The sequence below is a fragment of the Drosophila guanche genome, unplaced genomic scaffold, assembly GCF_900245975.1.
Source record: "Drosophila guanche unplaced genomic scaffold, DGUA_6, whole genome shotgun sequence".
Classification (NCBI taxonomy): Eukaryota; Metazoa; Arthropoda; class Insecta; order Diptera; family Drosophilidae; genus Drosophila; species Drosophila guanche.
In genome coordinates this window covers 1236988-1251431 of record NW_022995755.1, presented here as the reverse complement: position 1 = coordinate 1251431, position 14444 = coordinate 1236988, and the positions used below count along the sequence as shown (strand labels likewise).

The window sequence follows — 14444 nt, the reverse complement described above, 5'->3', positions numbered from 1 at the left end:
GTAATGTGGACGTAGCTATGTGACCCTTGACTTTATTGTTTCATTTGAGTTATACACACATTCACATGTCGTAGGAACTATTTTTCGATTGTTTTTTTTCCATAGACAACAAAAAATATTAAAAACCTGAGCCGAAATGCATGCGACCAAGATAGAGGAGGGCGATGATAGGGTGAGTGTCGTCAAGGTCGTCATATGTGCGGGCCATTAAAAATGGTCAACTAATTTGCCTACCCATAAAATATCTCTGGGCTGCCCTTGCAGGAGGACATGGAACTAAATCAAATCTGGCGCGCCTGTCGTAAAATTCAAGGCGCCATTTTTCGTTATAACTTTGACATCTGTGCGGACCTGAAGCAGCACGATCCAGGATGCAGCGGCTTTGTATCGGGTAGGACGCGGCAGCCGTTGGGCACATAACGTGTCGGGCCCCCTTTTTATGTTACTTTTATGTCGCAAACAGAACCCATCTTCTCGGCGGTGCTGGGCAAATATCGCAAGGTGGCCGGCATGTCCGAGACAGAGCTGAGGGACGTCACGGACTACTTTCAAATACGCGATGGACGCGTGGCCTATCGTCAGTTCTGCAAGGTGGTCTGCAGCGAAAGTGAGTTGGAATCTAAAGTACTTCTGTAACTAAGATTGCCCTCCCTAGCTTTACAAAAGAGCGCCAAGACAGACCTGGCCACGGGCCTCGAGTGGAATGATCCCTGGCATGTGAATGTCATACCACAGCCGGAGGATCGGCGGCGGCTTTGCTTGATTTTGCTCAAGATTGCACAGGAATCAAACATACCGCTGATGCCTTACTTTCAGGACTATGAACTGGTGAATAATCCTCATCATAGCGGTACAAAACTTATTTAATTTCCTTGTTAGATTGCTCAAAATGTGGGCGTGGTCACGGTATCGCATTTCTCGCGTGTTTTGCACTTCATGAAGTTACCGCTGTCGGAGCCGGACTTTTTGCTGCTGCTGCGACGCTACATGAAGGATGGCTACTTGGTCAACTATGTGGCATTCCTCAAGCACATTGATAACATTGTTTCGTACCTAAAGGAACACCAGCTGCTGGATAACTCTCGGGTGGGGCAGTCGCCTAAAACTGCTTCTCTTAATATTCATTTGTTGTCGTTTCTTAGGACATCATTAAGGACTTTCCCGGTCGCTTGGTGGACTTGGAACTCTCGCAGCTGCCAGCCGTCAATGGCTGCAAGGTGGTGCATCCCATCTTTCCGGATGCCTGCAATCACCCAAAGAAGAATCGCAGCCAATGTGACATTATCTTTTGCATACAGAACTATGTCTACAAGAACCAAGTGCGCACCAGCGAGTTCCTGGAGAGCTTTGACGCGCTGCGCATTGGCAGCATCACCAAGAATCAGTTTGAGCGCGCTCTGTCCAACATGGGTGTGGGCAAGTATCTGTCGCAGCGGGAGCTGGCTGTGCTGGTGGATCGCTATCTGGATCCCATGGACATCAATCGCGTGCGTTGGCGCAATTTTGTGGATGAAATTGACGCGGGTAAGGGCACTGGCTTAAAGAGCCACTCGCAGCATATAAGCTCCCTTTTCCGCAGTTTTCACCATCAAAAACCTAGACAAGATGCCGCAGTGTGTGGTCGAGTCGCCGCTGCGTCACATCCAGGAGATGCCCCGACCTGGCGCCGTGGACTGGCAGGCGACGCCGCAGAGCATGCGTGAGCTGTGCGAGGAGGCGATGGCCAAGATACGCATTCGCATACGCAATCGTCGCCTGTATTTGCATCCATTCTTCCGCAGCTATGACAAGTGAGTGGAAAGACACATCGAAGATTTCTTTACCCATTCTGAGTGTCCTTTTGCAGACTCAACAGCGGCCACGTGCGCTGCAGTCAAACCAATCAAATCTTTCGCACCAATGGCATTCTGTTGTCCAACCAGGAGCTCGATGCTGTGCTGCATCGTTATGGCAACGAGCTGGGCTTCTATTACACCAAGTTCCTGGATGATGTGGATCCGGCGGAGTATGCCATGCCCAGCATGGTGTCCAAGCAGCAGCTGCAGGAATGTCCGCCCTTCGCGCGGGACCATGTGCAGCCGGAGGTGGTCAGCGAGGAGACCATCATACGCATACTGACCAGTGCCAAGCGTCAGGCACTGACCAAGGGACTGGCAGTCATCGATTTCATGACCGACTACGACCGGCACCGCGAGGGCGAGATTCTGGAGTCGGACTTTAGGCGTTCCCTCGACAATTCGGGCGTCAGTTTGAGCGAGGAAGAGGTCACCATTCTGTGCAATATGTAGGGCCATACAGATGCAGTTTCACCATCGATCTCCACCACTCATTTCCCACTCTGCCCCACAGCTTCCGTTCTCCGCGACGCACGGCCACCGTGCGCTATCGTGACTTCTGCAAGGCTTTGGATGAGATTTTCATACAACTCGAATCGAATATGGCCGACCAGGTGGTGACTGCGGTGCCGCTGCTGCATCTGCCCAATCTGGACTGTGTCGATTGTTTCCTCAGCTTCGATGAGCGCACCATTTGCTCGCAGGCACTCATGAAGCTCGCACGCAAGCCCGACGAGATATCTAATCTGAGTCAGGTGTTCAAGGACTTTGATCGTGAGAGCTGCGGCTCCATTACACAGAATCAGTTCCTTCGCGGCCTCACCGTGCGCGAGATGCACCAGATGCTGAGCAGCCGCGAGTTTGAGGCCATCTGCAAGTGTTTCGGCATGAAGCGTGGCCTTTGTCTTGAGTTTAATTATCGCGAATTCCTAAAAATTCTCGACGTGCTCTTCACCACCGGCCAGGTGAAGCGTAACTATTAGGAGTTACTTCTCTGCCGGCTCTTGTCACAAAATTTCACAGTGTTTAAATGTAGTTTTCGTTTTCTTTGTGCCAAATTAAGTGTTATACATAATGAATACAACAATTAGAGTTTACTTTTCTTTAATTAAATGTAATTCGCTTGAAAATCGGAGCTCCTCTCTCGTATTTCTCTCATTTGTGAGCGAAGAGAAGAACGTTTTTGTTTTTGTTTATGCTATTTTTAAAGGGGGGGGAGAAACTATATTTATACAATTTTCAAATTCGTCTTAGCTTAAGCTGAATCTGTTTGCCGGAAATGCCGTTCCATTATCTCTGCTCAATGCTCATAACTCTCCCATCTCCTCTCTCTTCTATCCTCTACCTTAAACGGACACACTTTTTCATATGGTTTATAACTATAGTTAGTTTAAGTAATGTATACATATATGGAGAATTCTTTCAACAAGTTTTTCTTTTGTGTGTTCCGGCATCTATTTATACAATTCTGTGTGGTACGTGTTTTGTGTTGCAGTTTTTGTTTTTGTGGGTAATTTTTGTATTTAAAAATATTATCTTCTCTGCCCAGCGCAGTTGTATATATATAAATATATAGATAGATGTACATACATAGATATATGTATATGTATATGTATTTATTATGTACTCTCAAGAGTACTTTGAACAAAAGTAAACAGAATTATGTTTTTTTTGTATGTTTATTTTGGTGGATCAGTTGGTTTGTCGTCGTATGTGTTGCTGTAGAGTTTCAATCGTTTCTTAAATTTGTTCAGATCGCTGCCTAAACCCCCCAGTGCCCACCCACCAGACAACTTTCGGTTGTTTTCTTTTGTTTTGCTCTCGTTTTTTATAGTTACCACTACAATATTACATGTTACAGTTATCAATAATTAGAGTTAAACAAATACTTATGCTCTACAGTATTTGTATTTTGTTTAATCAAATGTTACCCCCATGTATGTAGCTCTTCAACAATTACCCCGCATAATACATGAGACTACCATTAGAAAAACGAATTTGTTTCGACACTCAGAACTGCCAGGGGGTTGCCCCGAGTAGCCCGCTTAAGAGTGTTTCTTGTGGGGGGGGGGGTGGCTTGAGGGATAGCTGCTTGCTTTTGGGTGGGTGTCGGGTCGGGTCGGGGTGGTCTGCCTGCTTAATGAGCGTGTGGCTATGAAAAATTAGCCACTTGCTGAAAAATTACATGTCTCTAGGCCTAACTATCTATGTATGTATGTATGTATCTTTTGTATGTATTTATGTATGTATTTATGTACTCTTTATGTGTGGCTGAGTGTGTTTAAATGATGCTCCTGTTGCGGCTGTTGTTGATTGCGGCTGTTGTTGATTTAATTGTTGTTGGAATGGTGCTACACAGCATGTGTGTAAGATTGTTGCTTGTAGCCGCTGCTGCTGCTACTGCTACTTCTACTCCTACTGCTGCTGCCAGTCTGTCTAATGCAATGAGAGTTGTGGGGGGATGTCTGCCTCCTTGCAGTCCCTTTTACAAATGTTTACTCATATATACAGGTGCGTATATATGCATTTACTCAAAAAGTGGATTGGTGTGTTGTGGTTGTAGTAATGCTGCAAGAACAGGAAACTTCGGTTAGCCAGGAAACTCCATTTGGGTACGTGTTGAGTACTACTCACCATAACAAACTAAACTAGGTAAAATTCAAATAGTTTGTAGTTATCTGTAGAGTGCGAGTGCCCAGTGCCAGCGTTGCTTAGTACGGCTGATGCCTGGGCTGGCGTCCCGAGCCGCGCTGTTTGCCACCGTTGAAGCTGCCGCCACCGCCACCACCGCCGCCGCCGCCTGTTGTGGAAATGAATCGGTTTTTGGCATTAGTAAATCTCATTCTCGGGTCACCAACACTCGGGGACAAGACACATGCTCAACGTCTGACGTGGACAGGGTCGAGGGAATATAAAAGTGTTTTTTGTTATACTACGTCAAAACGATTCAAGCGACTGTTTAGAAAATTTTGTTGACCAAGACTCTAGACTAGGGATAGAGCGCAAAAGGATAGAGCAATGTCTAGGAAACATATTTTGTAACTCCGAACAGGCAATTGGGGAGGAGGCAACTGAAAAATGGAACAAAACTCGGGAGAGACTTGCGTTAAAAACGAGATAAACACAAAAAGTCAATCAGTGATCGGGTTCGACGAGTACTTTAGAGGTGGAATAGATGCATAAAGTTAGATGATAAGTTCTGGGCTGGTTTTCTGTATTTTGTATACCTTTGGGGCCACCGCCGCGTGGGCCGCCTGCAGCGCGACCGCCCAAACTGCCGCCACCACCACCGCCGCCTCCGTAGCCATTACCGTCGAAGCCGCCGCCGTAGCCGTAGTCTTTCGTTTCGTATACATTTTGTGATGGTTTGTTGTATAGAAGATTGATGAAAACACAAACAAAGCTTAGCTTATAAATGGTGTAGACGACACAAACGAAAGAGGATGGAGTGGAAGAAGAACTTGCTGTGTTTGGTATATGGTTCGGGAACGGTTTGGGATTCGGTTTGGATTGGTCAAAGTTTGCTGCTGCTAAGTGGGGCGACGCCGCGCCGAGGAGAGACAATTCAAATGCACAAACTCGAGAGCTGGAAAGAAGTTGAAATCCGGAATGCGGGAATACAGGAATTGGAATCAGCGGGAATGGAACGGATTGGGACGGCATAGGAAAGTGGAAAAGGAACAGGGCAAACTGAAATACACATAAAATTGTTGTCTGGTTGGTTTGTTTTTTTTTTTTCGTTTTTCTTTTATTTGCTCATTTCTCGTTTGTGGATTTTTGATTATAAGATTGATGGTTAAAAATGTTTCTTGTTATTTTGCTGTAGCTCAAAGTACAATATGGTTTTATGTTGGTTGTTGGCTGCTGTTTGCTGATACACAATAAAAATTATAAAAACAATTTACTCTCTTCTCCCTCCTGCTGTGTGTCGCTCTGGATGAGCAATGGAGGGAGAGCAAGGCGCAAGGCGGCGCTCACACATACATGCGGATCGATTTTTTGGTTGATATTATTAACTGATGTTTGTTGTTGTCTGATTCTGGTTAGTTATCATACTCGACTCTTATTAACATGTTTCACAATGCATTGCAATGGATATTTCTCATTCATTCGATCGATCAATCAATCGATCTCTCTCTCATCTTACAGCACTCGTTATCGTTATATCGTTATCGTTATATGCAATTTATATGTTTCATTTAAAATCTTGAATTTTTACCTCATTTTCTTTCCACACAACAATTTCAGCATTTCAATTTCAAGTTATATTTGCTTTTGTTTAACAATTCGATAAACAATTTCTCATTGATTAATTGGATGATGCCAAAGATTGCGAATTCATTTGCTGCTCTTGTGTGTGTGTCTTTTGAATGTCTCACCTCAGCAAAAAAGATTTTCATAAAAGTGTTCTCATTTTTGTTTGATTCTCGTTAGTTTCTCGTTCAAAGGGGACTTTGACTGACTGACTGACTCGATTCGATCAGGGATGTGGACGTGGAGTACGTGGGGCAGGGAATCGGGTTTAAAATGGGGGCGGCGTTTGCGTGGTTCGTTTCGTCGCGAATATTCTGGAGTGTCGTTGAAAACGTTTTGCGAAAAACAAAAACAAATGCAATAGTCAACAAATTTTTACGTTTTACTCGAGTTAATATAATGTTTATAATAATTACTCTTCGTGTTTTTCTGTTGTTGTTTGTTGCTGTTGTTGTTAAAAACAAGAAAACTGGTTTTAGCTTAAAAATTGTCTCGGAAATCGCTTGACAAATCGTTAAATGTAAATTACTTTAGGTTTCTTTTTTTGTAGAGTTTTTTTCAATGCATTTCACTAAAAACAAATATTAATTACGCTAAATTACTTGTAAATATATACGCTTTAAGTTTAATAGAAAGGAAGATTTAAGTAAAAAATGAAAATCGTTACAGTTAAGTGAAAATAACACTGTGGGTGCTGTTTTTCTTGGTTGCTTGCTCGGTTGTTTTGGTTGTTTGGTTGTTGGGATAGTGGGTCGTTGTCCTCTGGGCCAGACAACAACGATTCGGACACCGGGGATATATCGTACCGCCACGAGGGCTTGGACAAGACAGACGCGCGGCGGTGATCGCTTTGGATATTCGCTTTTTGGGTGGTTGTGTGAAATATCCCTCATAAAGGGTCGGTCATTACTTTTTTTTTCTTTTCTTTACTGTTCTTTTGCGGTCGGTTGGTTTGGTTTTGCTTATTTTGATCTTTCTTTTTTTTCGTTTTTGTGAGGCGAAACATCGGAAAATTCGGCATTACAATCATCGTATATAAATATATGCTCAAAATCATAATTACGAAAGTAACATTACATAATTAAATAGTTATCATTAAACCGGGTCTCAAAACTGCAGGGAAGTGGAAGCGGAACCATGCAATGGAATGGAACCGTGGAACCATTCTTCCCCGCACTTTAGTTGGGGCTTGTTTGGTTAGTTTCAAGATTTCAGAGAATAACGGAAGATAATTATAAAGAAAATTAAGAATATATTGTTGTTAGGGATTTAATATTAAGAGGGGGGCACAAAATTATTGCTATAAGTATATGTAGAGATATACAAAAATTTTGTTTATATCAAAAGATTGTTTACACATTTAAACATGATAATAATCGGTATAATAATCAATAAAAATATAGCATAATATGTATAAAAAACTTGATTGGTGTGGATATTTGTTGTTGTTTTTTTTAAGATAGGGGTTAATATTTTTTTTTCTTATTTTTGTTTAGTTTTTTCGGTGTTTTTTGTTTGTATAAAGACAACTGCTAAAAACATTGAGAAACATGCAAATTTGTTGTAAAATAATTACGCAAATTTATGAATATATAATGTATGCACAAATGTATACATAAAATCGGTTTACACCATTGAAAATGTCCTGCAGAGCTCGAGAATTGTCGGTTCCTACTTTAACTTCGGCACTTTCAATAGGTTTCTGTTTTTGTATCGATATATATATATACATTTGGCAAAGCAAAGCTTGTAAGTATGTATGGGTGTTGCTCGACTTAACATTTAAAAACCATATAAAGAAAATATATGTATAATTGTTTGAATTAAAATTACTAAAATTGACGAAGTGTGTTTTTGTTTTGTTTTGTTTTGCTTTTTGATTAGCTTTTGTTGCGTTAGGTTTTTCACTTGATGATTGTTTGAAAAAGATCTCTAATCAGTTGTCGTTGTTGTTCAGTAAGTTGTTGTTGTATCTTTTAGTTGTTATAGTTGTTGTTGTTGTTTCGGTGTTCTTGGAATCAACGTATGAACGTGCAGAATGCCGCAATGCGCGATCGAAAATTGAGTGCTGTTTTTTGTATACGTCTGTTACGTTTTTTGCTCTACGTGAAGTTACGTTACGTTACGCTACAGTAAGAAATTTCTTATCGATCGATCTCTCACGCAATCTACAAGTTTTTGTCAAGAAAGTGCAGCGGAAATGCAAATAAAGCAAATAAAAGAATGATCTTTCGGGGCTTTCCCCTGGATCCAAGAGTTGTCGTTGTTGTACTCTTCCGTTTTGTAGTTGTTTTTTACAAGGATTTGCCTTAAAGTAATACTATCAAAAATAGTACCATAGTTAAATGTTACGTGTATGTATAAATATATATAACATTCGTATATACTCGATATAAATATTTATTTATATGTATATGTATATATATATATATATATATATATATATATATATATATATATATATATATATATATATATATATATGATGGATATCTATATATGTGTGTATAAAAAAACATATATATTTAAATAAAGAGAATATCTTCCCTTTACGTGGACAATAATATATATATAAAAATATATATATATACTATATATTATATATATATATATATATATATATATATATATATGGTAGGTATATTGACGTATGTGCATACGAAAACATATGCATTGCAAGAACGTGAATATCATCCCGTTGCCGGGACAATAATATGTATCTAAAAATATATGTATACGCTATATATAAGATATATATATATATATATTTAAATAGACATTGAATCAAAGCTTTGATTACGCGTTTCGTTTCGTTTTTTGTTTGTTTTGTTTTCTTTTGTCTGTTGTTCTTGTTGTAATTCATCTTCTTGTTGTTGTGGTTGTTTGTTGTTTTTTTAGTGTTTTGTTTAACAAAACAAAAAGGAAAAACTATTAAATAACTATTTTATGGAGAATAGGAGTGTGTGTGTGTGTGTGTGTGGGTGTGTGCGTGCATGAGTGGGGAAGTTTGGGAGTTGGAGTGGGATTTGGTTGTATGGGGGGATTAATGTTTGTGTGTGTTGGGTTGTGTGTGTGTTTGTGTTTCAACAGATTTTGGTTTCAGTTGTTTTCAAACAATAACAGTTAGTTAACAATTAAAAGGCACATGTTGCAGTTGCGCCAAAGGCCAAAAACGCTGGCACTTCACACAGTTTTTTTCACATACTCGCAATTGGCACATGCTTCTCGTCTTTCTTAGTGTGTTTTGTTTGTGTGTATGTCTGTTGTGTGTGGTTGTGTGGTGTTTGCTTGTTTTGTTTTGTTGTCTGGTCTTGTGGTTTGCTGCCTTTGCGTTTGAGGTATTTGTCATCTTTGGAAAGTCTGTTGAAAGCGACCTCGTATCAACATCGCGCTGCTGCAGGATGTCCTGCTGTTGGCTGGTCGGGTCATGTCTGGTCTAGTGTGGTTCGGTGCGTTGCTCGGTGGCATTGTCTGGTCGGGAAATTCCTCGACACAAACGACACGATACGTCACCTCTCTCTTCTCTTCACTTCACTTCGCTCCTTCCTGCTCGTTCTCTCTCTCTCTATCTCTCTATTTCGCTCCTCTCTCCTGCTCTTTTTTTAAACAACACAATCGTTTACACACGCTTCGTCAGTTTTATGTTTAAATGCTACACAACTAATAATTGATAATTAAATGTTTCGTGTAAGTGAAGAATGCTCGTTAAAAGTACGCTTTAAAATGTAAAAACATCAAATATTCCTTTAAAATTATACGTAGTTTAGATATACATATATAAATGTGTGTGTATAAAGTTACTAATTTTGCTTTTTTTTTATATAAATGAAGAAAGTCGACATTTTGCAATCTCTGTGTGTTCGACTCTTCGCTGAATATGATTAAATTTTATAATTAGTATTTTATTTTTAAAAAGTTTTCTTGTTTTTAGCGACGTTGCTCTTGTTGTATAGTTGTTGTTGTTTTGTTTTTGGTTGTTGTTCTTTTTGTTGCTGCTGTTGTTGTTGTTATCGTATATGCACCCGGCCACCACCCGCCAAACACACATGTATACAGGAAGGTGCACGCGTGCATATACAAATATGCAGCACAACGCTTTAAGTTTTTGTTTTTGCTTTTGCTTTTGTTTTTCTCTCAGTTTTTGTTTGATTTTTGGGAAACACAACAACGTGGAAAATTTCGATTCAGGTCTATGGCAAAGTAATAATTGGTAAGTAATCTTGGTGGTTGTTGCTGTGGTTGTGGTGTTGCCTGTCTGTGGTGGACTTGTGGCTACTTAAAACTGCTGGTAGTTGCTGCTACTGTTCTTGTTTTGGTGGTAATTACTCGACGTGTTGTTATTGTAATAGTTGCTATGAGCATTATTATGTTGTTTGTTGTATTTACCATAACCGTAGTCATATCCATTATAGTAGCCGCCGACATAGTAGTCGCCGTAGCCACCGGCACCACCGTAGCCGCCATAGCCGCCGTAGCCAGAGTATGAGCTCTGACCGTCCCACTGGTTGTTGTAGCCTGCATTTAAATAGAGAGATTGGTAAGCAGTTAAGGAACATGTTCAATCGAATAAAATCAATGCCAATTTGGCAGTTAGATCTGCTTTGCTTTGACTGTACTGACCACCGCGTCCGTAGCCACCGCGTCCACCTCGCATTCCACCGCGTCCACCACCGCGCATCATTTGGTTCTCGGGCTTGGGTGTGGCACGCTTCACGTCGACCTCCTTGCCAGAGATCTTCTGTTTGGGCGTCTTCAGCAGATCTGTGACCACCTGCTCCGAATCGAAGGTGATGAAGCAGAAACCTTTGCGCTGCGACTTTTGCTTATCGAAGGGCATCTCAACCTCAACGATCTAAAAAAGAGGAACAATAATTTGTCATTCAACATTATAACAATATCCTGTAAAAATGTTAACACTTACATTGCCGAACTGGCCAAAATAGGTTTTGATTTCCTCATCGCTAATTTCTGTGGTCAGGCCGCCGACAAAGATCTTGCCGTGACGAGCCTTGGCTTTCTTGGGATCAACCTTCTTGCTGTTGATGACGTGCTCTTCCGCAGAGCTCACCTTATCGATGGCCTCAGTGTTTGTAAATACAATGAAGGCAAAGCCCCTAGAGCGTCCGGTCTGTGGGTCTGTCTTAACGTTGATGCTCTCGATTTCGCCAAATTTGCCGAAATGGTCCCTCAGTTCCTCTGTAAATGAACAAGATCATGGGTCAGCCCCTGGATACATACGTATTTAAATAATATTTATACTTACTCTCGGTCGTCTCCCAGCTGAGGCCGCCCACAAACAGTTTCCTGCGAAAGGTGAGAGAATAATTGGGGTTTAGTTGGGCATTGCTTCAAGGGTTATTTCCACCGATTAGGGGGAAGGGAAAATCATTTTGAGGGACAACTAGGGGGGCACGGAAAACGTAAATAGGCTGTGTTTTATATTTTCTTCTTCGATTTACTTTAAATTTATTTTCTTACATTTTGTTTATGGCTGCAAAAGATTGTTGGCAGAGAGCTAGGATACAAACGAATAAAAAAAACTCACCAAATTTGAAGTGAAAATTGCTTTAATTACTGTTCTCAATCAGAGATCTGATCGGTTTATATAGTGTATCAAAAACTTGCAAACTCGGAGCTCGATAGCGAGCGAGAGACACAAACGAGCGAAAGTTATATGCAAAGAGTGAATATTTAGTTTTGTTTTGGGTTTTTTGTTGTTTGTTTTTTACATAGTTAACAATTAGTTTTTATTCGATATGAGAAAAATGCAAAGGTTTTATTCTGGATTCTGGTTTTACTTGCTTTATTTGTCTGTTTTATAAATTGTAAAGAGAATAGAATACTTAATTTATTCCGAGCTGTACGTTACACTTCAGAAACGGCAAAGTTCAGAAACGGCTTGGTTCTGCGGATTGGATTTCGGGCAATTTGGAACAGTCTAGTCTCATCACACGGCGGAGGAATTTAGAGGCATTTAAGACTATCAATATTGGCATATGTCGGCGCACATTTTCGAATCCGATCCGTATCGTGGGAGAGCGTTAGCGTTACGTTACGTTACGTTCAGTTTTGTTCTGCCTTTAACTCTCTCTCTCTTTCTCTCTCTGTCTCTCTTTCAGCGGCTGAGCTTGGAAAACTTGGAAAACAAAAAAATGCGAGTCTCTTTCACTCGGTCTCGTTCTCGGTCTCTCTCTCTGATATATATTCTTTTTAAACAATAATTGTGTTTTTAATATGTACGTTAAGATACTCTCCTGTACGGGGCACAGATATTACATATTTTACAGTGATCCAATTTGAAATTCGAGATAATTGCTGACAATTTTGTGTGTACAATAGTTCTATTGACTGATTGATTGATTGATTTTTTAGTTTTGGTTAGATAAATACCATCAACATCAATATCGGCGTGTGGTGAGGTGAGGGCATCCGTTGCGCACGCTCCGAATCCTCGGCCAAGGGTATCCCATTTCCATTCGGGCCCTCGCCTCGACTGCGCTTGCTTGAGAATAGTTTAGCCTTCTCTCAAGACCTGCCGGAGAGGAACAAGGTTAGTTCGCTCAAACACAACAGGAAAAGCTATGTATTGTTTTTTGTTTTGTTTTTGGTTTGGATTTTTTCATTATTTTTGATGATTTGTTGACGCTGCTCCTTCCACTTTCGGGCTGCTTTCCTTGATTCGTGTTCATACAACTTGACTTAAGATTAAACTTAGGCATTATAATGATAAATAGATGGAAAAATGATTCATACTCCCATAAACAAACCAAGAAGTAAACGAAACGCAATACAAAAGGTAAACAAAGAATGTTTATCTGCCCGATCCAAATCGGATTATCGCTAATCCCCATTTAATGTGGGATCGTATTATGGAGTATCCAACAAAAATTCAATTTTTCCCGTCTCAACAACACTGCTTCGATGCCGGCTGGCAATGCCTCTCGCCAACAGAGCGCGAAGCCGGCAAGCAAAGGGGAATAGTGAAAAATGCAAAACATACATACAATCGTACATACACACACAGTCGTACAAGCATATAGGCTTGTGTTTGTACATACATACAACGCTACACACTATGGCCGCCATTTTGGGTACAGAACTGGAAGAGCATGAAAACGAGCGAAAAAATAACAACGAATGGCTAAACAAAGAGTAATGCGAAAAAAAAAATACAAATACTCTGACAAATACAAACTTATTTTTTTTTTTTTTTTTTTTTGCAAGTGAAAGGCAAGGCGAGACAGCTGTGTGCTTGTGTGTGAGTGCGCGCGAGTGTAGAGGCAACGTGGGGAGAGCTCCTCACACCGTGAACATAACCTCACATATGGGGGAAAATGTGCTCCCGTGGGGTGCTCCGAGGTCTTCAGAGCTCTGACTAATGAAAATATTGCTCGTTACCAAATTGAGAGCAAACGAACAGGGAACAAAGCCAAACGCAAGCAAACCAAAATATTCCATTTCTAGCAAATCGACAGAATGAAACAAATAAGCGCCCGGCTACGAACGAAATTTCCAAAAAATTCTATTAATATTCTGCTTTTAGCTGCTGCTGCTGACTGAGGTACAGTCGCACGCACACACACAGACACAGGCACGCGAGCGAAAACAAAGGGGTCAGCGCGGCGGGCAGAGTGGAGACTCCGCCGACTCCCGCTCCCACCGACGCGACCAACGACGTTAGCTTCGCATTTACGTAACAGAGTAGGAGGAGGCAATAGAAACTGAAGTTGGGCACATGATCTGCTACATTTTATCAGCTCCCTGCCTGCGGTGTGTGGGCAAATATGTTATTTCAATACCTGTCGTCATCCCGCTGGTTAGAGGCAGCGGATGTGTGTTCTGAGCCATTGGTGGAACCGGCAGCGCCCGCCGCATCACCATTTTCAGAGCTCGCGTCATTGGTGGTCACATCCTTGGTGAAATCTTCGCCGTTCATTTCGCTGTCTACAATTTTATCGGCCATGTTGTCGGTGGTGTGTAGTTAATTTATTGCCAATTAAACTTTTAAATTCAGCACAATTTCAGTTTATTTTCAACGAGAACCTTTTTTTCACACACTCGCGACCGGAAAATGAAAAACAGTGTGACCACGGCCTTATCGTGCAAAATATATCGTCAGGGCCTCGAAAATATACCACAAAATACCATGACAAGGTGCGAGCCGAACTCGTTAGCTCCAATGTTCATGTTTTGTTGGCATTTGTTTTCGTCTGAAACTTTTAGGGTTTGTCTGTTTTTTGCTTTGAGGCTTCAGCATATGGGGCTGCGGAGGATTGCTGGCATTTATATTTCATTTGTACCTTATTGGAAAGTGTTAAATGAAACGACAGTCTGAAAGAGAGCAGCCTCCTTGTT

The 14444-nt window shown here is 41.1% G+C and overlaps 2 protein-coding genes across 5 annotated transcripts; one reads left to right on the top strand and one right to left on the bottom strand.

Annotated features, from left to right (window-relative positions):
- Positions 1-54: 54 nt before the first annotated feature.
- LOC117589612 lies at positions 55-2932 on the top strand. The gene is made up of 9 exons (XM_034281688.1): positions 55-172; positions 265-391; positions 464-607; positions 656-828; positions 880-1086; positions 1143-1524; positions 1580-1790; positions 1847-2284; positions 2350-2932. Exons 1-9 carry the CDS (start codon positions 137-139, stop codon positions 2816-2818), a joined length of 2187 nt encoding a protein of 728 aa, XP_034137579.1. The 5' UTR covers positions 55-136; the 3' UTR covers positions 2819-2932.
- A 568-nt stretch (positions 2933-3500) lies between these two features.
- On the bottom strand, positions 3501-14173 carry LOC117589618 (RNA-binding protein squid). 4 transcript variants are annotated; one of them, XM_034281701.1, is made up of 8 exons: positions 13889-14173; positions 11353-11393; positions 11011-11285; positions 10710-10941; positions 10476-10604; positions 5063-5173; positions 4470-4635; positions 3501-4403 (listed from the first exon to the last, which is right to left on the bottom strand). In XM_034281701.1, exons 1-7 carry the CDS (start codon positions 14050-14052, stop codon positions 4547-4549), a joined length of 1041 nt encoding a protein of 346 aa, XP_034137592.1. In that variant the 5' UTR covers positions 14053-14173; the 3' UTR covers positions 3501-4403; positions 4470-4546. The 4 variants fall into 4 exon arrangements, with proteins under 4 accessions (XP_034137592.1, XP_034137594.1, XP_034137595.1 ...); XM_034281703.1 differs by having other exon boundaries at positions 5123-5131; positions 13889-14172; XM_034281704.1 differs by lacking the exon at positions 5063-5173 and having other exon boundaries at positions 13889-14172.
- Between the last annotated feature and the right edge of the window lie 271 nt (positions 14174-14444).

Bases quoted from the DNA above. Each gene is read 5' to 3' on its own strand.
- LOC117589612 (XM_034281688.1), top strand. From the start codon at position 137: ATGCATGCGACCAAGATAGAGGAGGGCGATGATAGG. The intron at 829-879 runs GTGAATAATCCT...TTTCCTTGTTAG, and splicing joins ACTTTCAGGACTATGAACTG to ATTGCTCAAAATGTGGGCGT. The intron at 2,285-2,349 runs GTAGGGCCATAC...TCTGCCCCACAG, and splicing joins GTCACCATTCTGTGCAATAT to CTTCCGTTCTCCGCGACGCA.
- LOC117589618 (XM_034281701.1), bottom strand. From the start codon at position 14,052: ATGGCCGATAAAATTGTAGACAGCGAAATGAACGGCGAAGATTTCACC. The intron at 10,942-11,010 runs GTAAGTGTTAAC...CCTCTTTTTTAG, and splicing joins ATTTTGGCCAGTTCGGCAAT to ATCGTTGAGGTTGAGATGCC. The intron at 10,605-10,709 runs GTCAGTACAGTC...ATTTAAATGCAG, and splicing joins CGGTGGCTACGGACGCGGTG to GCTACAACAACCAGTGGGAC.